Source organism: Orbicella faveolata, unplaced genomic scaffold, assembly GCF_042242905.1.
Source record: "Orbicella faveolata isolate gen_17 unplaced genomic scaffold, um_ofav_v1 contig_12, whole genome shotgun sequence".
NCBI classification, from domain to species: Eukaryota; Metazoa; Cnidaria; class Anthozoa; order Scleractinia; family Merulinidae; genus Orbicella; species Orbicella faveolata.
In genome coordinates this window covers 3,056,428-3,082,502 of record NW_028301539.1, presented here as the reverse complement: position 1 = coordinate 3,082,502, position 26,075 = coordinate 3,056,428, and the positions used below count along the sequence as shown (strand labels likewise).

At 40.0% G+C, this 26,075-nt stretch overlaps 3 protein-coding genes and 2 pseudogenes across 4 annotated transcripts; 1 reads left to right on the top strand and 4 right to left on the bottom strand.

Annotated features, from left to right (window-relative positions):
* Window positions 1–1,108: 1,108 nt before the first annotated feature.
* Window positions 1,109–5,819, bottom strand: LOC110050456 (uncharacterized). 2 transcript variants are annotated; one of them, XM_020756383.2, is made up of 4 exons: window positions 5,754–5,819; window positions 4,100–4,300; window positions 2,592–2,865; window positions 1,109–1,805 (listed from the first exon to the last, which is right to left on the bottom strand). In XM_020756383.2, the coding sequence occupies exons 2-4, from the start codon at window positions 4,294–4,296 to the stop codon at window positions 1,413–1,415; spliced, it is 864 nt and encodes a 287-aa protein (XP_020612042.1). In that variant the 5' UTR covers window positions 4,297–4,300; window positions 5,754–5,819; the 3' UTR covers window positions 1,109–1,412. The 2 variants fall into 2 exon arrangements, with proteins under 2 accessions (XP_020612042.1, XP_089138189.1); XM_089282063.1 differs by lacking the exon at window positions 5,754–5,819 and having other exon boundaries at window positions 4,100–4,523.
* An 8,110-nt stretch (window positions 5,820–13,929) lies between these two features.
* On the bottom strand, window positions 13,930–14,961 carry LOC149116117 (RYamide receptor-like; annotated as a pseudogene).
* Window positions 14,962–16,305: 1,344 nt separating this feature from the next.
* On the top strand, window positions 16,306–17,891 carry LOC110050491 (QRFP-like peptide receptor). Its single transcript, XM_020756418.2, has one exon. It carries the CDS (start codon window positions 16,306–16,308, stop codon window positions 17,284–17,286), a length of 981 nt encoding a protein of 326 aa, XP_020612077.2. The 3' UTR covers window positions 17,287–17,891.
* Window positions 17,892–20,170: 2,279 nt separating this feature from the next.
* LOC149116116 (QRFP-like peptide receptor) lies at window positions 20,171–21,168 on the bottom strand (annotated as a pseudogene).
* Window positions 21,169–23,346: 2,178 nt separating this feature from the next.
* Window positions 23,347–24,327, bottom strand: LOC149116115 (QRFP-like peptide receptor). The gene has a single exon (XM_089279673.1). It carries the CDS (start codon window positions 24,325–24,327, stop codon window positions 23,347–23,349), a length of 981 nt encoding a protein of 326 aa, XP_089135799.1.
* Between the last annotated feature and the right edge of the window lie 1,748 nt (window positions 24,328–26,075).

The following is a 26,075-nucleotide window of genomic DNA, read 5'->3' as shown; positions in this document are numbered from 1 at the left end:
TTGAAGATTCTTCCAAAATTTCGGAACATTACAGAGTTGCTGATCACGCGATGCAAGTCCTGCAAACTGACAGCAAATAAGCAAGGACCCTGATTTAGCGGCATTTGGAGAAATAAACTTCTAAAAGTCAACATGACAGCTGACATAAGTTCGCCGCTAGGCGGCAGGTAGGTGGTCTTTTTTTTTCTGTGGGTCAGAAGAGTGTTTATCTGTGAGCGCGAACGCAAAAGGGCGGAGTGTGATCTCGAGAGAAAAACAGATTGCCTGCAGTCTAGTTTGTCGTGAGGACTAATTGACCAATTTCGGTACAGCTGTTTTGAGAAAGGTTGTCCCTCGAAAGCTTATAAGCGTACGCGACAATGTCGAAAGGTTTTATGGTAATGGTGGTTAAGGTCTTGATTGAAGCTGCAAGGTGTTTCAGCTTGATAGAAAGAAACAGCGCAAACACGTGTACTCATGCCTCTCTTTCTTTCTTGCTGAAACACCGTAAACCTGATTTTCAGGAACCGGTTTTCCCAAGTTATGATCAGGAATAAGCCTAAATCACACTGAAGGAGAGATTCGGCCCTGCTATATTTTTCTGGTTAGTTTAACTGGTGCGATTTCACACAGAATTTTTACAAAATGCGGCTTTTTGTCGGGCATAAGTTTACCCCAAACCTTGCTTCTCGGAAATTGCATGATTTCGCCAAACCGAACGTCTTGGGCGCATAAGGGTGGTAGGGGTGGAAAGTAATGCAGTATATTCTGATCCAAGCGATTTTCTGGACAGTATCTAATCACGCTAACTACAATTCCACAATTAAAAAATGGAAGTCGCCGAGCTCGTTTTTTAGTAATATGCACCTAGGGCTAAAATTAAGCGTGTTTTAACAGCTGCGTAGTAATCTATTGTGCCATGAAGATGACCAGAACTTAATTGTTCGCCAGCCACTGGGCATTTGCGTGAGTTCAACATCGTGGCCTCATCTGGTAAAGAGCGGTAGTACTGATCCATCAAATTATAATTATATAAGTGATGGAATGAGCTTTGAAACTGTTGTCAACCACCTCATCAAAATTTCTAAGGGACACTGGTGATGCAGCATGACATTTTCAATCACGTTCATTTGAGATAAGGTGTCATTTATTGCCTTGTAAAGCTGTAATTAAATTGAATTTACAGACTTGATGTCTTCCTAATTCTGTCATTACAGGATTGTAACTTTCCCTGATAGCATTTTTCTTAGCAAAAACTAGCAAGTTAAGGGCTAGTTCCAAATATAGTAAATCTAGCCTCTATTTCGTTAGCCTCCAACGCTGACGCTCTTTGGGCTCGTCACGCAATCTTCATGCCCAGCGTGAGGGAGGAAGATTGCGTGACGAGCCCAAAGAGCGTCTCCATAACAGGCTACTATTTCGTTGCTCTTTGTTTAAACCTCGCTTTCAAAGAAACCTGGGGCCTTGTGGAAACAGAAGGTCGGCATCGAAAGCTGGCTGGGATCCAAGAAATCAGGGAAGAATGAGGCGAACCTGATGTCATGGTAGACGGTGATGTTACTAGTGGGGGTGGGCTTCTGTTGAATGTCGTGCGAAAACGGAATGTAGCGACCATCCCGGAGGCTGATCAGTGTCCACCTCTCGATGGTCACCTCCTCTGTCTTGCTGTGACCTCCTGACTGCCACATACACCCCTTCAACGTAGCATTGTCCATTTTGACGGAGATCATGGACTGGTCACACGTGAAGTAAGGTGGCACCCCAAAGCGCGGGAAAGTTACGCGGGAAGTCAAGCTGCAGTTCTTCTCGAACCAAGCTGCGTCGAACTAAAATGAAAATGAATTGGATTGAGTTAACTTCAAGGCAGCACAAAAACGTATATGCACAGTAGAAAAACATTGCTGTCACAGACCGTTTATTCCGCAATAATTTAGCAATCGTAAAATGTCTCAATCAGTTGGGTGAGGGGTAGTCCACAGATACTCAATCGAACCGCTTTTTGATGTTAGCGCAGACGTGATCATTCATAAAGTGGTAATTACTGTTACCCGGTATCATGATTGACGCAGCGAAAAACACGTTGGTTACTTATAAGACATGAACTTCCTAGTTCGCGTGTTATTGTTATTGCATTGAGGGTGAGAAAAAGGGGATTTCTAAGAAAAAATTCCTGTACAGCACTTACTTACCGCAATAATAATACTGATGTTAACTGACTGCCTGGCTCTGCTAGCCCCTATGGTTATTCCAGGAAGCTAGTACTCAAATTATTACTTCTAATATTTTCATTGAAATTGTAATTTTTTCTGTAGCAAGAATGAGTACAAATAAAGATTTATTATAATAACTGCTAAAAAAAAATCGTGTGAATACACATCGAGCAAGTGCTTTCTACTGTCCAGGTCCTGTTAAAAAATTCTTGCACGAGCTATTGCCCACCAAAAAAGATAGAAATTTCATGCCCCAGAAAATTGCCCAGCACACCCCCTACCCCCCCCCCCCCTTCAAAAAATAGAATGGTTTGCGCCGTACTTTTCTTGAGCTATTGTTGAGGTAGAAGATAAATATCTCGGTATTCTTTTACTCAAGGCTCTAAATACGTGTTAGTATACCTGGATAAAGTCGCCGAAGTCAATGTATCGGAACGGGAAAATAAATCGGGTATTCCAGGTTGTTCCTACGATATCATGGCGCTGTTCCCCAGCGGTAGCATTCTGCTGCATGTCACCAATGATTGTCACGTTCGTGCATTGTTTGTTGTCGCATGTCGTGACGGTCTCGGTGTAGAATGTAGAGAACACGGCTGGGAATGGAGGGGGCAGCTCGTATTTAGCGCACGGGTCCTTTACGGTGCTTGGGCAGTTTGGACCATAAAAGCACTGGCACCTGCATGAGATAAGAAACGGAAGAAAAAAACACGAATTCACTCTTTTTTTATTTAACAGAAAAAAAAAAGAGCCTAAGCCGTGTATTACACTGTGATAAAACACGACGGCCATTTGAGATTACGAGGGAAATGTAGAAAACACGAGCCGCAGGCGAGTGTTTTCTACATTTTTCGAGTGTTTTCAAATGTCCGGAGTGTTTTATCACATTGTAATACACGGCTTAGGCTTCTTTATTTGCTTTATGATATAGAGGTAATGTGACGAAAAACAATAAAACACGCTTTTTCTATGTTTTATACTCTGATAAAATATGGGTTTTCGACCAATCAGAGCGCGCGCAGGGTCATATCTATATTATAAAAGAATCTGTTATATGGCTAGCTCCGTGAGCGGGCAAGATGAATCAAATTCTGTGCTGTGATTGGCTATCCGAGCGGGCAAGATGGAGCTACCTTGTGCGCTCGGGACTACCCGCCGTGTCCCGCAAGCAAAATTTCCCAGAAAGCCATATAATAAATCCTGTATTGACCAAGCTTGTTCGGCCAAGATGGCTGGATATTGGCCTCGTTCTTTTTTGCGTGTTTATGTTTGCGTGTTTATGGCCAATATTCAGCCATCTTGACCTCACACTTGGTCAATAACCCAAATATATTTTAAAAGAATATCGAGGCTGAAATTCGCGAAATTTTTTTAAAGTATTTTAAGAATAAACCCGAGGCTAAGATTTTCCAAAGAATGGAGTTGAAAATTTGTAAATACAATACAATGATATGTTTTTAACCAAAACGGTATAAAATTCTTCCTTTCTCTAAACGGGAAAACTAATCAAAAAGCAAAACAGCACTAGCCGTACGTTCGATGCTAATCATCTCTGCAAGGACTTACAATGATGTGCGTCATATCAGGCCTTAATGCCTGTAGGCTGGCTCCAAAGTTACTGTAACACCATCCAGACACCAAATACATTCGAAAACAGAAATGTCACACGCTACATTCTAGGAATATTCACAGAAAAATCATGAAGAATATTCAGCCTCGGCCGGAAAAACAATACTCTTATTTTTTCCTACCATTTCGTCCAGTTACAGAAGACTTAGGCATGCAATCAGAGAGAGATGATATTCGGCATGACACGTGTGACACGTCACTTTTCCTGCGCTTACTTTGCAGGTCAGGTGTGCTTTACCATATGTTTAAGCTTCAAGTCATATTGTTTTAGTTCGCGTACTGACCTTGTATTAGCGGGACATTCGTGCTTTGTTTGGTTCATTGTTTTGGTCTTGCTGTCGTAGACGCACTCATACCATCCTGTCAGGTCCTTATAACAGTATCGCCCCGGAGGACCCTCGTCGCAGAAGGTCCCAGATGACACATCCACATCGAGCACCAACAGAAAAAGAGCAGCCACAAAGAGGAACTTCAGGGACATCTTTCTGATGAAAGAATTTACTGAAAAATTAGCACCTCCAGCAGTGGAGTCCTCGCAGTGAAGAGTTGTTTCTTTTATCGTCCGCTTTGCTGAGGATATGATGAATGAAGGAACCTGAGCGGGCGAACCTAACGAACGAACAAACGAAAGCATAGACGAACGAAGGCAAGCGAACGACTAGCGAGTGGACGAAAGAGCGAGCGAACGAGCCAACCAACGAAAGAATAACGTGGAATGAACTAAACATTAACTCTCGTGGCGGGTTTTCTATGTCCTTTTTATTCGCAAACAGGAATTAAAACGCTACTTTCTCTTAATTTGTTTAGCTACTATTAGTTTTGTTTAAGTTTATCGCTGAATCATCACAAACCATGCATTAGATAATACATTGAATGAAGTACCGACAATTTATACAAAGTGCTTGTTAGAGATGTTATATTTAGGCTTAAATTGTTTACTTGGTGGTTTCAATTTCTAATCAAGAGCTTTTAGCTGAACTTCACAATGGTTCCACCCGAATAAAGTTTCATTAAATTACAGTATTTAGCGGTCAAATGTTCTCTTCCGCTATCGATTACTAAAAGCAAAATTAATGTATTTTTGTTTATCTGTTTACCTCTCATGTTTACTTTGAGTTCGACGAAAGAGATCACGAGGCAGTCCTCTCTTAGTTTTAATTGAGGACTTCCTTTTGACTATAAAGCGACTACGTACGTTGAAGAAAATTTAGACAAACTGGAATTAAAAGGCAGCAGCTGCTTTAGAAAAACCCTGCTTGAGTAAGGCTATTTAAATGACCAGTATATTGACTGTACATGACGAATTTTGGCGTTAAACGGAAAAGAGAACAAAGAAATTATTCTAAATCACCAGGCCAGTGAAATGGGTGTGACACAGATTGAATCAAGTCGACATGCTTGTGTGTTTCTGCGTTCGATCCAAATTCTTGGCAATTTTATCTCGCAACGGCATCATAACATTAACAACTTCAATTCAACGGAAATAGGAGAAAAATAAATTTGCATGCTTTACCGACTATCTAAAGGACACCATGAAGCAAAGGTAGTTCTGATTTACGTTTTTCGCAACAGATGTTGCATCGCTCCCTCTTTAACTAAAAGCCATTTTATGCTCTAAAGAACCCAATTCAATGAGAGGAAACAATTAATTCTCGATAAGAAAGCTTCTTTCAACCACGAACTTGGCTAAAATATAGCAAATACGAAATAAGACCGAAATCAATGCACTGAACGAACGAAAGTAAAAAAAAAACAACAATCTTGTCCAGAAAAAATTATATGATGTTGGATAGTTGCTATTTTTCAGTAGCTGAGAAATTTTAAGGATACTTAAATTGTTGGAAGCTCGAAGTGGTAGTAACTAGTCACAAGGAAGACTACAATTTATGTAGAATATTACATCCATCAGTACTGCAGAAAAGTGGACACTGTACTTACATTTTAGGCTTCGCGTCTTCTTTCCGACCCCTGCAAAAGTTGGGTTTAAGTCCTGCTTCAATGGGAACTCCTTTTATACGAAGCATTATGTCATAGAAAAACTAATCATAGATGAATCAATGAAAGGAATCTACGGAAAGTTTCAAACACTATGCAACTGTTTGTGTGAAATATTCAGTTGATTGCCAGTGAATGACAGAATACGGTCAAGTCTAAAATGGTATAATCTATTAATTCATTAGATGTGCACCACATTTAGCCACGCCCTTTTGAAAAAGAAAGTTCTATTATTCGGTTAATTGTCAATTGTCTTCCACCCAGGCTAAAAAGACGATAAGGGATTTTTCTTAAATTTGCTTCGCGTCATATTTATGTAACATCTTTTGACGGGGTATAATTTAAGAATTTCTTAAGCAGATGTTGAGTACTCTTAGAGCGAGCCGTTATTCGCAAACAGTGCCTGTATATGAGATGGGAAACCCAGCAGGTTCTCCTAGCTACAGTAACTGACTTGTTTTCTATTGATCTTGAGAAATTAAGATGGGGGGGGGGGTACTCCCTATAATACGGGGAGGCTTCGCCCGAAAGAGTACCTTTTTAAGTCTTCAGGTGTATAAAAGGGTAGGGATTTCACAAGTTAGGTATATGAAAAGTGGTGAAATCAGTAATTTAGTCACTTTAAAGGGCCTTTAACTAAAATATTTCCAACAGACGTACCTCATGGCTGTCTCATTTCATTTGTTAGGCACTATGTAAAAATGACAAGAAGAATTCCTTTTTTGGCGATATAATACGGGCCAGTTATGAAAGTATGCGAAAGGGGAACCTTTTTCCAATTAAAGGCATACGAAAGGGGTACTTTTTCTGTCAAAATGGTGTACAAAAGGTTAAGGGGTTGGACCTCGGGGCTCAGCCTCCCCTATGGAACTTTGTAGAGTAGCCCCCCCGGGCCCATAGGTGACATTAAAAGACCCATGTCAAGTTAAAACCACCTTGTACTGAATGATAAGCAGTATAACATACACATATACCTAGAAATACTGCTCAATATCTATCATCCAAGGGTTTAGTAAGCTTCCTACTAATTATCTCAAGCTTCAAGCAAGCTGTTATGTCTCTTCATATAATCCAACACTGTTGACAAGTTGCGACTAAAAGCAATTTAAAACAAAACCTTTTGAACATAAACAGTTATAATTATGTTGAATTTGACCACCCGGGTTAAAGGTGAACAATTCTGCGAATGTGCAGAATTTTTCCCTTTATTTTGACTTCATTTATTTCGTAATTACTCGGGGTAAAGAAAACATTGTCTACAGCCACCATGAGTAAGCATATCACATGAACAATTGTTTCAGAAGCGGAGCTTTCACAAAATTACTAAGGGAGGAGCCGAACATGGAAGAATTGAGAAACAGTGGCTCCATGACTAAGCATATCAGATGAACAAATGTTTCAGAAGAGTAGCTTCTACAAAATTACTAAGGGAGGAGCCGAACATGGAAGAATTGAGAAACAGCCAGGTGCTTTCAACCCTCGCGTTTTTAAATCACATGAAGACGTTTCGTAACCCGAAATACATTTTTCCCTCCCATATTAACATCAGTTTTTATTTAGTCTGATAACTCACAAATGAAACAACCATTTTCTGCTCGCAGTTAAGTGCTACCAAGACGGTATCAAACAATAACCCTGGTTATCACAGATGAAGAGCTTTTTACTGAGAGAATTTCAGCTAGCCCTCACGCGCCCTTGAACTTGGGCGGAGGCTGTTATGAATTGGACACTTCTTTCCTGAACGTGGAGGTTCGCACAGTCGATCGAAGTTTTCAGCAAACCGGAAGATGTTCTAACGACATGATAGTATATAAAGTGCCTTGATTATTTTGCGTCCCAAATTCCTCCGGTCTGTGAACACGATGGGATAAAAACATCAGCGGGATATTCAGCTACTGAAAAATGTCTTCCAGGTCATTTCAAACAAAATTATTATTGGTATCAAAAATTCGGTGCTGGGAGCGTAAGTCGAACACAGTCAACCGAATTCGTCAAATGAAGCCTATAGAAGAGTAATTGCGTAGCAGCTAGTCTTAGAAGACAAGGTTTCAACTTCCAGAAACAAATTAAAGTACAGTAAACAAAGCTTTTTGTGAGTGCCATTAGGCGCCATTTACCATCAAGTCATTTACAAATTCCGCGCTCCGAGCAGGCAAAGCAATTATAAAATTATGAACTGTGAAGCAAACGTCAAACCTACATATTAATCAAACGCTTTGTGAACAAGCAGTATGCAGAAAATTACTATAGATTGACGGGTCCGTAGTGAGCTCTCGTTCGTAGGACCTTTTTATTCATAAGCGTCTAGTTTCGATGCATAGAATAGATATCCTTTTCGATCTAATCTTAGACAACTTACGGAAACAGATTAGTAGGTTGGAAAATCATATACTGTTTTTATTTATAGTTCTTTTATTACTACGAAGTCACACGTCTTTTTGTGTGTTTTTCCTGTTTACAAAAGTGCTGCGCTTTGATTTCATTTCTATCATAATTTCCTTTCCGGAGATGAACAGAATGTTAGACCTAGAGGGTGTTCAACAAAAATCCTGCCCAACCGACCAGCGACGCAGTTAATAGCAGCGTTGAGTACACCGCGGGTTAGATAACTTTTAAACTTGTTTTTGTAATGGTTCAGTTTCCATCAGACGCAGCAGAAACGTCGAGCTTCGCTCTAAATACTGCTGAAATAGGTAGCAACATTTACTTTATCTTTTTACGGGCAGCCATGTAAGTCGCACTGAATCGCACCCCGGGGGGGACACTGCCATATATGGGCTATATAGGTATGTGCCGCTGTGAAGGGTATGGTTTTCAAGCAGTTTACTCTAGGATAGGGTATATAAATCAGAGCGTTTGGGTCTAGAATAGGGTATCATTTTTCACAAAACTGACTAGTTGGTTGAAGATTTCATCTAGACTAAGGAAACCAGGAATTGACACTCAAAAATATATAAAAAATCGAATCAGCAAGTTTAAATTTATGCAAATCAACCTCAACAGTGTCGATAGATGAGGGGATTTGGTAAGTTTACTCTAGTATAGGGTAGCAAAATTCAGCTGAACTAGCTCTGGTATAGGCTAAGGGTTCCAGGGTCCCAGCGGCACATTCCCACCCAGAAATTCCCAAAGTACTCCCCCCCCGGGAATCGCACCAACGACTATACGAACGTGGAAGACGTATCGCAGAGCAGCCACATGCTTCATCGTGCAACTAAAATAAGATAAAAATCGTTTAAGCATACTTGTTTTAGCTCAACTACAGGATATTCCTGGTCACAGCCGCATAGGCTCTCGCCAGAAGTGCAAAGCAATCGACCCTTACCGATCTCGGAAGATACATTGACAGAATCTGGACTGAGAGTAACTTCTCGCATTTCACGGTCTTCATAAATTAACCCAAATTAATCATTGTTAATCATTGAAGTTCCTGTTGCAGTAGTTAGATGAAGTGCAATGCAAGCTAAAGAAGCTTTGGAAAAGAAATAACAGGCAAGCAAAAAGTCTAGCTGTTAACAGGAAATACGAACGCTCGTATGTGCTTATGTAAACGTAGGTATACTGCACGAAAATAACCCAACAGTCGAAATGATGCGATTGTATGAAACTGTATGAGAGAGGAATGATTGTATTTTTAAACATAGAAACATAAACAAATATTGAAAAACGATATAGATTATCAGTAACAGAATTTTTCTAAAAATCTACCTCTGGATTCTACTTTTGCCTCAATGAGCAGGCAATCAATCTCGTTTACCCGGCAGCAAAATACGTGAAAGAAAAAATTAAAACGACCCGTGAAACGGCAGGTATATTTTGCAGGTTGCAGGTTGCAGGTTGAAATTTAATTATAACTGGAAAACCGCTAGCACTAAAAATAATTAGTAACCAATATACTCGTCAGTGGTTCTTACATAAAGTAGTTCGCCTCTTTCACGTAGTGAAAACACGATCGATCCGCTATAAGTACTTAACGATCGACACGCTGAGACCAGTGAAATCTCTTCAAAGCCATCTGAATGGCCACTCCACAGATGTTTCCATCGATTCCAGATTTGGCTCGGGTCTTCCCTCAACAAGAGAAGATTGCCATCACAAATGACGCAAATAAATAAAGAAATGAAATAATATAAGATTTTAACCGACGGAATATACTAGCACAAGCTCAGTGTGCTTTCATTTTGGTTCTCACAGAGAAGAAACCAAATTCAGCAGATATTTCAGATGATATTTCAGACGTTTCTTCAAAAACAATAATTCATTGCAGGCTTAAAATCATAGGAATACACTCTCCTCCCATCGCTTCGGCCGGTTTGGCACTAAGGTGGAAGCCACTTTTCTGAGCGATTGTAAACAGCGTCATGTAACAGTCACGGTAAGTCTACCACCTGTACGTTTCTTTTAAGTGCCAGTGGTTTTCCAGTTATAACTAAATTTCAACCTGCAACCTGCAACCTGCAAAATATACCTGCCGTCCGTAAAATTACGTTGAGATGACCTCCCCTCCCGGGAGAGACCTCTCATTCCCCCCCCCCCCCCCCTTCACGCCCCACGATATCACCTGCTCTTTCAGTCTTCATTCTATAAAATTAACTCTTCACTTGATAGGAAATGGGTTTGAATCCTGACTCCGCTAATTTTCAGTTGCAATCTACTTCTTCTATGAAAGCTGACAGCTGCATGATTGTACGGAAAGCGATAAAGAAAGTTTTGGTTACATAGATGAAAAAGTCTTTTTTTTCAATTATTCGAGTTCAGGACTTTGCAGGGAAATCGAACGCAGTAAAAACCTACATATAAGAACCTGGAATTTTTGAGGTCGGGTTGAACAGGCTCGTCTATTTTAGGGTAGTTTTTCACAATTCAGGCTGATCAGGTTCTTTTTTCTTCAGAGGTTGTCGTAGTGTATCCATTGGCAGAAATATTGTACTACTGCTACATTTCTGTATCTTATTTTATAAGATATTTAGATTTTAAACTGTCTATATTGTACTGTAGCTTTATGGAAAACATATTTCTAGTGAAAATCCAAAAGAAAACATCTACACAATAACTTTTTGTCAGAAGTTCCTCACACAAATGAAATCCAGAATTTAGACCATCAAAATTGTAGTAATTTTTGGATGTTACTAAAACGAGGAATGGGAAATTGGAAATGGTAAATGGGGAATGGGGAATGTGGAATGTGGAATGGGAAATCGGTAATGGAGAATGGGGAATGGGAAATCGAAAATTGTTGAGATTGTTGTTAATGCCGAATTAAATTTTTTCAGCGGTTATTATCACATTTTTTTTGGAAACGTTTTGTGCCAAAATAAAGGGGATTTGCCGATGATAAAAAGCAAACGGGAGAGGTGACCTTCCTTTCTCGTTATTTCAGTACCTGAGCAATGAACTAGAAGATATTGAAAATCTCGTTTTCAGCGATCGCGCTTTTAGATCAGCACTGACAATCGGGAACGAGATTGAAATATTGTGAGTATAAGCACCAGCAGAGGTAGTGATGAAGAGACTGAGAACCCATGGAAATTCATGAAATGGTATTTTTGGTATCACGCGCAACGAATAAATATGCAAGTTACCGCGGGAAACCTGTCAAACATAATTACAATCTGATTTTGGGAAAGAGGGTTTGGTCGTCCATGCTTGATTATAACAAGCTTGGGGAGTTTGAACCGCCATAGCTCGGCCTTGCGATGAGCCTCGTTTTCAGGTTGCATAGTAAGTAGATTGTGGGTAGGCAGGAGAAGTCGTCTCAGTTGTAGAGTTATTTTGTAACTGCAGTGCATTAGTGTCATAAAGGAATTCCAGAAAGGAAAATTGATTACCCTGTTCATCGAGATGGGGCAATATGCTGCTTTCGGCAGGACGGGATTTCTGAGGATACTGCCTCGTATCCAGAGAATTGAACTTGAGCCTGGCTAAGTGCATGGTTCTCAACCTCAGGCGAAAGGCTTGCTCCTTGATTACCCACGCTAGGTCGATTGTCTGCAAACACCTTTCGGCACTCTATTACAACTTCGCTTTGCGCCATTGGGCCTTTGAAACGCTCACGGGGTTGGTTTGGTTTCCTTCCTACACAGTGACGGTCTTGTTTACCCACTAGATTGATTTTTGTCAAATTTAACCTTGGTTTCTTAGCACTGTAATACTGCAAAAACTGTGAAAGTAACCCCACTTTTTCGCATACAGCAGATTCCAGATGATTTCATCCCTGCACACGAACATTTGACAACTGTCGAGAGTGTACCACTGCACTCTACTGAATGAAACTCGCGAGAATTACTACCACTCAAAACTAGATAGACTGGCGTTGCAGGAGCGTTTTCTTCACAATAGGGTACACACTGAATCGCACCAGGAGAAGTACAAAGTTTGGCAGCCTTTGTCCACATGCTCTCAAGAACTACCTCGTCAAGGGGGCTTTGAAACTTTTTCCAAGAGACAGATATACCAGATGTTTGCAATTGGGTTTCAGCTCTCACTCCTAAACTCTGAAGACGGCTGCTGTCCCCCTGCAACACCTCAAGCATGGTCAAGCCTCGAATTTTTCTAACATATGACTCTCTCTACTTAAGAGTCATGCTAAACCATTGATCAGTGCTAAGCTCAAGATGCGAGTACTTCATTTTGTACTCGCCACGCCCAGTGATAGCTTTCACGAAGTCATCGTCATAATCTCTCCTAGTTCTTTCATGTCCTGAACAAACTGAGGCAGGGAAACGTCTCGATAACGTTCTTTGTGCTTAATAACATGATTGTTACTCTCAGAGCTATGGGTGTAATACTTTGCTGGTGGGGAACCCAAGCCTGCCGCCTTTCTGACATTTGCAAGCATCGACTTTGATAGTGGGGATTTTACTATCGAACCAAGGCACAAAAGAATGAGAAATTTCCCTCCAACCGTCCCTAACTGACTCATAAAGGCTTAAAGTTTGCGAAGGCTCCGCCGAGTCAGCATCCAAGAGACCCTCTTTATAGACTCCATCACCATCGTTTTGTCCAAACACCTGGTTAATAATTGTACTTTTGCTCTCTGCGTCAACATCTTTCAGGTGTTCCTTTACGTTGTTTCTAAAATGGCTCGTACACCATGTGGATGTTGTTGTCATCCACAGGTGAGTAAGCTTGAAACCTTCGTCTCACTTTTGAGTACTAATATAAGCTTATATATTCACGCGTACTGACAACATAACTCTTAGAACGGTACTTAAATTCCTAGCTTCAGTTCACTAGTATACCATAGTAATTTGACAAAACTAAACCATTATTTTAAGTTTTTAAGTTTTATTTCAGCTTTCGACTTTTGCAGTCCCTGCTCCAGTTGTCCCATTCTTCAGTCGTAACTCAAGCCTCTAGGCAAACTATGTTGGGCTAATGTATTATGCAAAATATACAGAATACGAATTGACCTTAAACAGTTGAAGTTCTTTTGATTAAACAGAAGATATCAAAATTCAAAAACTGCAAAATTTCTGGGTGACAGAAGCGCTATGATGATTCCATACATCCTTCACGAAATTTTGAATCTTTAAAACCGCATCGCACAAAAAGTATTTCAATTTTCTTCGGACCCTTAATAGTTCAGTGCTGAGATTTTTGTAGCTCTGTCAGATCGAATCTGAAGCGCTTGGGCTAATGAGGCAAATATTGCAAACAACGATTTTCCTTTGACAAAAGCAGTATACCCGATCTATGTCTCGCCAAAGGAAGGTAAGGTAAGATAAGGTAATGTAAGGTAACTTTATTTTAAGTCGTAAAGGTGGGGAGTGGTTACCCAATCTCCCGAGCCAGGGGCTCATGACAAAAACCACTTACTCTATTTGCTAAGATAAATCCAGTGTTGGAAGGTAAGGAATTTGAATTTGCGTAACAATGTCTCTAATGATTAATGAAGAGAAGTCAGTTTCTTCTTACATGTAAACAGGCACATGTAAAATTTCGTTGACAATTTTTCAACCTAATTTTGATTCTTCATCTTCCGTGTTGTCGAATATTGGAGAAAATCCTCGTTAAAATCGTACTTGGCCATATTTAAAATGAAGTACTTGATTAAGATTCACTTGTTTTCATATTTTAGTTATTATTTCGAATAAGGTACATCTTGCTTCCACAATGTTTAGTGACATCGCAGAATTTCTTTTAGGCCTTGACGATATTTTCCACTAAATGCGAAACAGATACAAGGATTTACGGCACAGTTTGCGTAAGCCATGAAAACGGTTATCAACCAATAGGTCGCGATCTCGCAGGACAGTCTTGTGGTGTCATCCCATACGAAGACAATCAATAAGACCATAATATTCGGAGGTCCCCCAACATAAGACAAACCCTGTCACAATAGCTACCGCCATCCTATGTACATTTCGTTCCCTTCTCCCGCGTTGTTTCACAGCGTTGACTGATTGTTCACCTGGAGGTTTCTGCGATTTGAGTTTGAAAAGGATTACACAGTAAAGAATTATTATCAAGGCCAAAGAAAACACCATAAAAACAAAAGGCATAGCATGAAGATAATTATCTTCGAAAAAGGCGTGTTTCCACACCCATTCACAATTAAATTTGCCTGTGAATTCAACAGATTTGTAGCCGAAGAAAGCTGGGGAGGACAAGGAAATTGCAGCTACCCAAGTTGTGAGGATGAAGAAGAGACACAGCTTGGAACCGATGAGTGGAGGACGAAGGGGAAAAACTACAGCTCCAAATCGATCCACTGCGATCAGTATCAGGTTCTCAATAGACACAAAGCAAGAGACATATTGTATGAACAACATCACCTTACAGAAAGCCTGGCCTTGTTCACCACTAAAAAACCAGAACCCGCCGTACATGTCCATCAGAATCGACGGAAAAACTAAGATTGGCAACAGAAGATCAGACATGGCCATGTTTAAGATAAAATAGTTGGTTGTTGTTCGCATTGTTTTCGTCTTGTAGGTAATTATTGCGATCAAAGTATTGCCGGCAAGCGAAACCACAAAAAACAAGCAGCAAGCAAAGGTTTTTCCTATTTTTGCTGCTGCTATGAGATAACCAGGACTGTAGCAGTTTTGTGATTCAGTTTCATTTACCATCATGTTCCAGTTTTCCATCATACTGCTGGCATAGTTAAAACGGGTTATTTTGTTTTACAGGCTATCCATAATCTGCTTTGCTGACTCTTTGATGCTGCGTTATTTATGTCGCACAGTAATAAGAATGATTTTGAGTCTGAATCTGATGTAGCTTTCTGGCTAATCAGCAATTATTGCATGGCATTGTAACTCAAGCCGTGTGGTCACTTTCAGCTGTCCAATTAACGCTGCCTTGCTGCATCATCAACATGTAAAGTTACACAGATTAACACACTTAATTGATTTCGCAGCGGAAGCTAATTCAACTTCCTTGTCACACCTGCTACTTTTATTTGGCTCTGTTTATAACGTTGAAAACAACAACCTCTCGTTTATCAATTTAGCTAGAGAAAAATGCTCTGGGTCATTGCTTGAGGTCACCAGTTGCAGTTTGTAAATGATGACTTCGAATGAAACAGTGTGTACAATCAAAAGGAAATAATCGTCGTGTAAATAAACACACCTGCTGCTTTTGTTTTTCCCAATCACCCACAGAAGGCCTAATCACAATAATCTATTGAAACATTTGAGCAGGCTCTCAAATGGGTTAAATTATTTTACATCATACGGCAACTAATACTGGTTTCTTCTCTTGCCATTTTCGTCTCTCCTTGAAGGCAATTCATAAGCCCATCTGGTCAATTGACGTCCTGAACTGATCAAATTAACACTTTGGGCATTGTGGAGCGCTTTTACCTCCTTCTGCAATATTGCAGGTCTGCCTATTCCCGCAGCTGCCTTGAGGCAGATATTTCAAAAATTATATCTCAGGCTCCTGAAATCTTTGCAAAATATTGGCCAAGAAACAGTAATGCAAAATGCAGAATCTTTGCTTTTTATCCTCGGTAAATTATCTGTTTGCAAGGCCTTTAATCCTCTCCGATTTTCTTAAGAGAATTGTCCCTTCGAACTTTCTTGATTCGAGATGTTTAATGCCTGTTGTCATTGTCGGGTAAAAGAAAGTTAGTTAAGATTTTCGGAAAGGCAATATCAGACCTAAAGTTTTCAGGAAATAGGCAAAAAGCCCTAGCCGAATTCGAGAAGGCTGAAGTTTCCCTAGAGTGGTGGAACAGATAAAATGGTATAGTGCAACCTAAAATTAACAAAGAAGCACAGCAGATGGCCCAAAACAGCATTTGAGGGAAAACCATCATTAGGTGCCCCCGCAAAATGAATTAACTTTTAACCAACGTTAACAGCATGCTTCAAAGAATACTTAAATAGACATCCTTTTTCCGGCTTTCTATTTTGCTACCAGCTGAAAGAGTCAAAAGATTTTGAGTTAATGGACTTAATTTAACACATCTAATTAGATCCACGCTTTTAAGTAAAGCAAGCCAGTTGGGGAATAATCCAGTTTTGTTGTAAAAGCAATACCCGCAATGTCGGCAAAGTTTAACACAACAATGAATGGGACTCAGGCATCAGACTGCTCCAGTCCGGGCAACATCACGACAGAAAAAAACGGAAAAACGTTTGCTTACTGCTTGATTATTGTCGTTTCACTAACCGGGAATTCCTTGATCGGAATTATTATCTACAAGAAGAAAACCATGCGAAGGAAAATCAACTACTTCATCCTAAACATGGCCTTGTCCAATATTCTGCTTTCAATCTTTGTTCTCCCGATGGACTTCGTCGAGTTGTCACTCGTTATTAGCGACGGTCTGCTCGGCCAAACCCTGTGTAAGGTGGTTCCCTTTTTAAAATATCTATCTTGTGTGGTGTCTGTTGAGAGCCTGCTTCTGATAGCAGTGGATCGATTTGGAGCTGTGGTATTCCCGCTTCGTGGTCCGTTCATCAGTTCTAAGATCTGCCCCTTCCTAATTCTCGCCACTTGGATTTTTGGAGTAATTGTTCTCTGTCCATACCTAATCGCCTTCAAACTCGTTGAACACGAAGGGAAATGGACATGTGTCCTACGATTCACCGAAAACTTTCTTAAAGAAAAACATCTTCAAGCTTTCTCGTTGCTTTTCCTTGCTCTCTCTTTCGCCCTGATGACTATACTCTACGGTATAATCTTATTCAAGCTCAAGTTGGAGAAGATTCCAGGTGAGCAATCGGCCATCGCTAAGCAGCAACGCTTGAAAAGGCACAACAAAGTTCTGAAGATGGTGATAGCTATTGTTTCAGGGTTCGTTTTATGCTGGGGTCCAGTGACTGTTTTAACCTTTCTGACTGTCTTTTCATGGGACAACACCACTAGATTGTCGTGTGGCGTCTTACAATACAGCTTTATAGCCAAAGTTATGGCTCACGCTAACTCTGCTCTTAACCCCTGTATCTGTTTCACCTTCGGTGGAAATTTTCGTGACGGCCTGCAAAGCTTCATTGGCTGCCATACAACATTGCAGGATTAAACTCTACGTTGACAAAACACGCAATATGATTCTAATCATTTTGTACCAAGCGAGAAAGCCTAGAAAATGTAACTGATTTTTTTTTTTTTTTTGTAGAACTGCCCCAGGGATTTCAAAACGTTTGTACTGATTTGAAAGCTTCTTTGAACATGCAACGGGAAACAACAAATAGATTGTTTGTAGCTTGATTTATTCTAATAATTAGCCACCAACTCAAAGTGACAAGAGACTATGTCAATACATCTAGAGCAATGAGTTTAAGTAAAGAACAGGCGTGCGCACAGAGTCAAAGAAGCAGGTGTAGAGAGATCAACAAGCCGCAGTGAAATAAATGAAGACTTAACCATAGTTCACTTAACTTAAGTCTGACAACACGTTTGAAACGACGTTTGCTTGTGAGTGTGACTGGCTGTGAAAAAAAGCTTTTCTTGAGGATAATAGAGAGCACAAGCACATGTGCAGGCATTTTTGAGTAAGGGATGTCAACTGGAAGTTTAAGCCCCTGGGGGAGATTCTTATGTGAAAAGGTCGGGATGCTCATCATCTCGCTTAGGATTACAAACCACGTATTCTGGTCTCACGTAGGGTATTCATGACGAAACGCCACTATTTTTCTCTCTCAAAGTATCTTTTAGGGTGCATTCGAAGAAATAACAATAAAAACGCTTTTAGTCCCGTTTTTAGGCTCGATTTCCGCTGGTCTCTCGAGTCCAGCCTACTTGCGCGGGCTCCTTTCCTGAACAGCGGTTGGTAATCAAGCCTATTCCGTTTTAAGTGATATCTTTTAGGGATCAAATAAAGCTCAAGTCACCCAAATTGGTCTCATTTAGGGGTTTAATTCAGTTTTTCATGTTCTTGGTTCTGGTGCGTTCCTGATAATCCTTTTTGTACCTGAAAATATTCATTTGTTGGGAAAAGATTTCGTGAAAAATGTATAGGAGAAACCAGTATCATTTCTGAAATATTCACCTTAACGCCTCATAAGAATAAAATAAACTTTCAAGCTAGAAATAACAGCTGTAAGAAATTGAAGGCATCCAACAATAGAGTACGTTTAGCCTTCACAGGTTTGTTTAAAAGTACACATAAAACAGGCTGCGCTATTAGTTTTTCAAGGGTTGTCATTGAATCTGCGGATTTCAATGGGGCTAGTGCAGGGTAGCGTTTGGTGAAGCCCATGCAATGACATCTTCTCTAGATACTTCTGTGCTGTATTTTGATTTATACGGTAAAGCAATATCACTCATTATTCGCTCTGAGACCCTTACTTCTTTCTGAGAGGATGGATTTCCGTCAAAGACAAAGAGGACAAAGTACATGAAAAGCTGGGCGCTACAGCAGATGAACTTCTAGCCTCAATGCAAGTTTAACATTCTCAAGGCTTGTTTTATAAGTCACGTATTTTTAGTTCTCGTGACATGACCCCTTAGTGGCCAAGAACTTCATTCTAGCGGTTCCTGCAGGCTGGACGGAGAGGAGACCGTTCGGGACGGTTTTAGCTTCGCGTTTTTGGAAGATTCATTTTGCTTACGAGGCAAGTGGCCCGTTAGATGATATGGGCGCTTATATTTTTTTAGCTCGGGTTGTAAAGCATGAAGCGACCATGAAGAGTTTTTACTCCTCCTGGATGAGATGCTACTGAGTTCGTCACATGTTTACCCCCTTCCCCCCCCCCCCCCCCCTCCTCCCCCAGCATCAAACTCGCCGGTATCCATTTATACACTTGGGTGGAGAGAGGCACCGTGAGAGTAAAGTGTCTTGCCCAAGAACACAACACAATGTCCCTGGCCAGGAATCGAACCCAGACTATTCGTTCCAGAGTGTAACACGCTACCCATGAGGCAGCGCGTCTCCAAAGGACAAGAAATATTATTGAAGTTGAAGAAAAAAACTGAAGAAACCTAATCTTCCCACAACGTTGCTCTCAACGGTGCTCAGCAATAAATTATGACAAAGTACCTTACCTCTTACACAGTAATAAATTATGACAGAGTACCTTTCCTCTTACACAGTAATAAATTATGACAAAGTACCTTACCTCTTACACACTAATAAATTATGACAAAGTACCTTACCTCTTACACACTAATAAATTATGATAAAGTACCCTCACTCCACCACAGTGATAAATTATGACAAAGTCCTTAACTCCTACACAGTAATAAATTATGACAAAGTCCTCAACTCCCACACAAGATGCGCCTATTAAGTAAACTGTTCAGGGAGAGCAAACTAATTTATTGTCAGGAATTTTCGAAGACATCGATACCATAATTCATACACCCCCAGGGAAGAGTTTGTTTAACGGGATCAAAACTGCGTTCATACGTACTGACAACGTAATTTCCACAGTGAAGCCACCTAAACTAATAGCTTCAGTGCACTAGTAAACCGTAGTGATTTTTGACAAAACTAGATCGTCATTTTAGATTTCCTTTGATATAGAGAGGTCTCAGCTTGTCACTTTAGCAATCCCTGCTCGAGTCGTCTCATTCTTCAATCGTAACTCCAACCTGTAGACCAACTATGTTGGGCTAATGAATTATGCTAAAAATACAAAAGGAATCGTGAAAGATAGATATACCTTTAAAGTTCTCTTGATCAAAAAGAAGATATCAAATTTAAAAATTTTGCAGCCTAAGTGAAACTTAAAACGTCATGTTATCTACGCACGACCGTGAATATAGAGAGATTTCGTTCATGATGGCTCAATAGGAATTAGATAGGATTAGCGCGCACGCTATGTTTTAATTTTGATTCTAGCTCCTTCTTCTGTGTTGTCGAATATTGAAGAAAATTCTCGTTTCAATCGTATACTTGGCCATATTTGCAATCAACTACTTGATTGTGCTTCCCTTTTTTCGTATTTCAATTATTATCTCCAATAAGGTAGATTTTGCTTCCACAATGAGTTTAGCGACATCCCAGGAGTCCTTTCAGGCTTTCACGATATTTTCCACTGAATGCAAAACAGATACAAGGATTTACGGCACAGTTTGCGTAAGTCATGAAAAGGGTTATCAACCAGTAGCCCGCGATCTCGCAAGACAACGAGTTATTCCATACGAAAGCATTCAATAAGGCCATAATATTCGAAGGCCCCCAGCATACGACAAACCCTGTCACAATAGCTACCGCCATCCTCAGCACATTTCTTTCCCTTTTCTCGCGTTGTTTCACAGCGTTGACCGATTGTTCACCTGGAGTTTTCTGCGATTTTAGCTTAAACAGGATTAGAGAGTAAAGAATGACTATTGAGGCGAAGGAGACCGCCATTAAAACAAAAGGCATAGCATGAAGATAATTATCTGCGAAAAAGGTTCGTTTCCACACCCATTCACAGTTCTTAAATTTTCCTGTGTATTCAACAGATTTGTAGCCGAAGAAGGTTGGGGAGGACAAAGCACTTGAAGCTACTCAAGTGGCGAGAATAAAGAAGGAACACAACTTTGAACCGATGAGCGGACGACGAAGGGGAAAAACCACAGCTCCAAATCGATCTACAGCGATCAGGACCAGGTTCTCAATAGACGCGAGGCAAGAGACCTATTGTGTGAACAACATCACCTTACAAAAAGCCTGGCCTTGTTCACCACTGAAAAACCAGAACCCTTCGTACATCTCTATAAGACTCGACGGAAAAGCTAAGATTGGCAACAGAAGATCAGACATGGCCATGTTTAGGATAAAGTAGTTGGTTGTTGTTCGCATTGTTTTCGTCTTGTAGATAATTATTGCGATCAAGGTATTTCCGACCAGCGAAATAGCAAGGAACAGGCAGCAAGCAAAGGTTTGTCCGATTTTTGATGCTGGGAGATAACTCGGACTGGAGCAGTTTTGGGGTTGAGTACCATTCGCCGTTGTGTTCAAGTTCTCCATCATTCTGAGGGCATGCCATTTTCATCTGCTTTGCTGACTTATAAATGCTGCTTTATTTATGTTTCTCAGTAACAAGAATGATTTTAAATTTGATTCCGTTATAGTTTGAGACTAATCAGCAATTTTTGCATGGGATTATAACTCAAGCAGTGTAGTCACCTTCAGCTGTCCAATCACGCCGCTTTGCTACATAATCGTCATGTGAAGTTACCACAGGAGAAAACTTAATTGATTAAATTGGCAGCGTAACGTACTTGACACATCTGCTAGTTTAAGTTGACCTTGTTTGTAAAAATAGTTTTTAAAAAGGTATGGACAGCAGAAAAGTGACAACGACTTTAAGATTATAAAAGGATAATTTTAAATTTTGGAACCACGTTTTGGCAGAAACGTCTGCCTTCTTCACTGCAAATATTACAGACTAGAAGATGAAAATTCTAATTGCAAATTTGCACTGAAAAACGCTCAAGTTTCCGGCGAAACATGATGATTTATATCTACATATATATATATATGTATGTATGTATGTATGTATGTATGTATGTATGTATGTATGTATGTATGTATCTATCTATCTATCTATCTATCTATCTATATATGTATGTATGTATATATATATATGTATATATATATATATATATATATATATCTGAAAGTAGAAAAGAAAACATCTCATTGTTCACTGTAACTAGAAATGAATGGTTTTTGTTATTAGAACGAAAAAGAAATCGCCCGTCTAAAATTACACACCTGCTGCTGCAGTTACTCCCAACGACCCACAGATGGTCTGATCACAATAGTTTCGTCTCCTGCTATTCTTTGCTCTCCTTCAAGGCAATTCATGAACCCTTCTGGTAAATTGACCTGAACTGATCAAATCAACATTTTGAGAGCTTGTGGAGTCTTTTTGCCCCTTCTTGGTGCGTTGGAGTTCTTCCTATTCCTCGGCCGCTTCAACGTTAATATTTCAGAAATTTAGTTAGAAATAAATGCTCTGGGTCATTGCTTCAAGTTACCAGTTGCAGTTTGTGAGATGATCTCAAATGAAACGGCTTGCATTATGTTAGAAGGAAATAATCGTCCCTGTAAATAAACACACCTGTTGCTGCTGTTGTTCCTAGTGACCCACAGATGGCCTGATAACAATAATCTACTGAAACATTTTCAACAGGCCCTCAAATGGGTAAAATAATTTCAGGCTAAAATAGACAATACATCTTACGACAGCTAGTAATGGTTTCGTCTCCTGTTATTTTTGGCTCTCCTTGAAAGCATTTCATGAGTCCTTCTGGTCAATTGACTTGAACTGATAAAATTAACATTTTAAGGTGGCTCAAAACAGTTTCCAACACTTAGATTTTGATGGGTCGTTATAACCACTCTTTATCATTTGATGCTACAATCATGGTATCTAAAACTGCCCAATCATTGGTGAACACGTTGCCATCATTTTCGTGCCGCAATAGATTACCATAGCAGCAGTATGACCTCCTAAAACACCCTTAATTACAGCTTTAGGGGCTTATAATTCAACATCGGCACGGTGAATTTTTTTATATTATCAACTTTTGATAAACACGATAAGACGCAACTTTTAGCAAAGTTTAAAACAATTCTATAGGTAGGGTTCAAAACCACCCTAAATTTTCGAAAATTTAAGGTGGCTCTGAACCCAGGCTTCCGAGGACCTTTAATCGTGCCACCCCATTTTAAAAAGGTTCTTTCAATATTGAATCCCGAGACTTTTGTAACTCGACCGGAGATTGAACTTTTATATTAATAAGTGGAATATTGATAAAAAAAAAATTCATGTGTAACAGTGTGTCGTGAAAATATCTTAACTGATGATTAATGAAAACGAGTAAATTCCACGTACATGTAAATTTGATTGATTTCTTTTCAACTTAAATTAATTCTCCTTCCTCTGTTCTGACGAAATCTTGAAAAGAATTTCCGGGCACGTCATATACTGCCATATTTACAAAGAAGTAGTTGATGTGCTTTGCGTTTTTTCCGTCTTTCGCTAAATATTGTGATGACGGAACTAGTTTCGGCTAGCAACACAAGTTCTTTTTCGTGAAGTTTCTAAAATATCTTTCTTACATGTTCTTTTTGAGTCAGTCAGTGGGTTACATGACAGAAAGGTTTGGTCTGTCGCTGTAGATATTGCCTCCACAATGTTTATTGACATCCGAGGAGAGCTCTCAGGCCTTGACGATATTTTCCACAGAATGCAAAACAGATACAAGGATTTACGGCACAGTTTGCGTAGGCCATGAAAATGCCTAATATATACCAGTAGGCCGTGATGTCACAAGATAAACCCTTGGTGTTACCCCATACGAAGACATTCAGTAAGACAAAAATGGTCGCTGGTCCCCAGCATAAGACAAACCCGGTCAAAATAGCTACCGCCATCCTCAGTACATTTCTTTGCCTTTTCTCGCGTTGTTTCACAGCTTTGCCGACTGATTGTTCACCTGGAGTTTTCTGCGACTTGAGCTTGAACAGGATTGTAGAGTAAAGAAAGATTATTATGGCAAAGGATATCGGCACCAAAACAAAAGGCAAAAAATGAAAGTAATTATCTGCAAGAAAGTTTTGTTTCCAAACCGATTGACAGCTCTGAAATTTTCCTGTGTATTTAACAGACTTGTAGCCGAAGAAAGTTGGAGAGCACAGGGAAATTGCAGCTACCCAAGAAGTGAGGACGCAGAAGAAACACAGCTTGGAACCGATGAGTGGAGGACGAAGGGGTAAAACCACAGCTCCAAATCGATCCACTGCGATCAGAACCAGGTTCTCAATAGACACAAAGCCAGAGACAAATTGCAAGAAAAACATCACCTTACAAAAAACCAAGCCTTGCTCACCACTGAAAAACCAGAACCCATCGTAAATCTCTATGACAAACGAGGGAAAAACTAAGATTGGTAACAGAAGATCGGACATTGCCATGTTTAAGATAAAATAGTTGGTTGTCGTTCGCATGGTTTTTGTCTTGTAAATAATTATTGCGATCAAGGTATTTCCGACCAGCGAAACAACAAGAAACAGGCAGCAAGCAAAGGCTTGTCCGATTTTTCCTGCTGCTGTTTGATGACTCGGACTGTAGCAGTTTGGTGGCTGAGTTCCATTCACGGTTGTGGTCAAGTTCTCCATTGTTCTTCCAACATTCTGTTCTCATCTGTTTCGATGACTTGTAGATGCCGCTTTCTTTATGTTTCTCAGTAATAAGGATGATTTTGAATCTGATTCGGTTATAGCTTTGTGGCTAATCAGCAATTATATTACTGCTTGGGATTTTAACTTTCAGCCGTCCAATCAAGCCGTTTTGCTACATGATAATCATGCTAAGCTACCACAGGGTAAAACTTAACTGATTTCGCAGCGAAGCTAGTCAAACTCCCTTGTCACACCTGCTAGCTAGTTTCATTTGACTCTGGTTATAAAAATGAAAAATAATTTCTTGTTCACCGATGTAGCAAGAAACAAGTCAATATAATGTTCTCGGCCTTTGCTTTAGGTCAACAGTTGCAGTTTGTAAGATAATTTCAAATGAAACGGTGTGTATTATTAGAACGAGAACAATCGCCCGTGGACTTACAGATGGCCTGATTGCAATAATCTATTGTCACTTTTTGAACAGGTTCTAAAACGAGTAAATGAAATCAAGCTAAAGCTGATAGTGTACCTTACGACAGCCAGTTATAGTTTCGTCTCCTGCCATTTTCGGCTCCCTATCAGGCAATTCATGAGCCCTCTTGGTCAGTCACCTGAACTGATCAAATATATACATTTTACGTTTTATAGAATGTGGAATGTTTTAGCCTCATCCTGTTGCGTTAGAGTTCTTTCTTTTCCTCGGCTGCTTTGAGGTAACATTCCAGAAATTCAGAATTTTCAATCTGGTGAACATGTCATAGAGGTTGGTAATCAAGCCTATTCCTTTATAAGTGGTATCTTTTAGAGATCAAATAAAGCTCCAGCCACACCCAAATTGGTCTCATTTACGAATTTAATTCAACTTTTTATTTTCTTGGTACCGGTGCGTTTCCCACAATTCTGTTTGTACCTGAAAATATTCATTCTTTTGGAAAAGGTTTCGTGAAAAACTTATAGGACAACCCAGTATCATTTCTGAAATATTCACCTTAACGTCTCATAAGACACACTTTCAAACTAGAAATAACAGCTATAAGAAATTGAAGGCATCTGAACAATAAAATACGTTTAGCCTTCACAGGTTTGTTTAAAAGTGCACATAAAACAGGCCGCGCTGTTAATATTTCGATGGTTGTCATGGAATCTGCGGATTTCAATGGGGCGTAATGCAGGGTAGTGTTTGGTGAAGCCCATGCAATGACATCTTCTCTAGATGCTTCTGCGCTGTATTTTGATTTATACGGTAAAGCACTATCCCTCATTATTCGCTCTGAGACCCTTACTTCTTTCTGAGAGGATGGATTTTCGTCAAAGACAAAGAGGACAAAGTACATGAGAAGCTGGGCGCTACAGCAGGTGAACTTCTAGCCTCAGTGCAAGTGTAACATTCTCTAAGCTTATTTTATAAGTCACGTATTTTCAGTTCTCGTGACATGACCCCTTAGTGGCCATGAACTTCATTATAGCGGTTCCTGCAGGTTGGACCGAGAGGAGATCCTTCGGGACGGTTTTAGTTTCGCGTTTTTGGAAGATTCATTTTGCTTACGAGGCAAGTGGCCCATTAGATGATATGGGCGCTTATATTTTTTTAGCTCGGGTTGTAAAGCATGAAGCGACCATGAAGATTTTTTACTCCCCCTGGATGTGATGGTACTGAGTTCGTCACATGTTTACCCCCTCCCCCAGCATCAAACTCGCCGGTATCCATTTATACACTTGGGTGGAGAGAGGCACCGTGAGAGTAA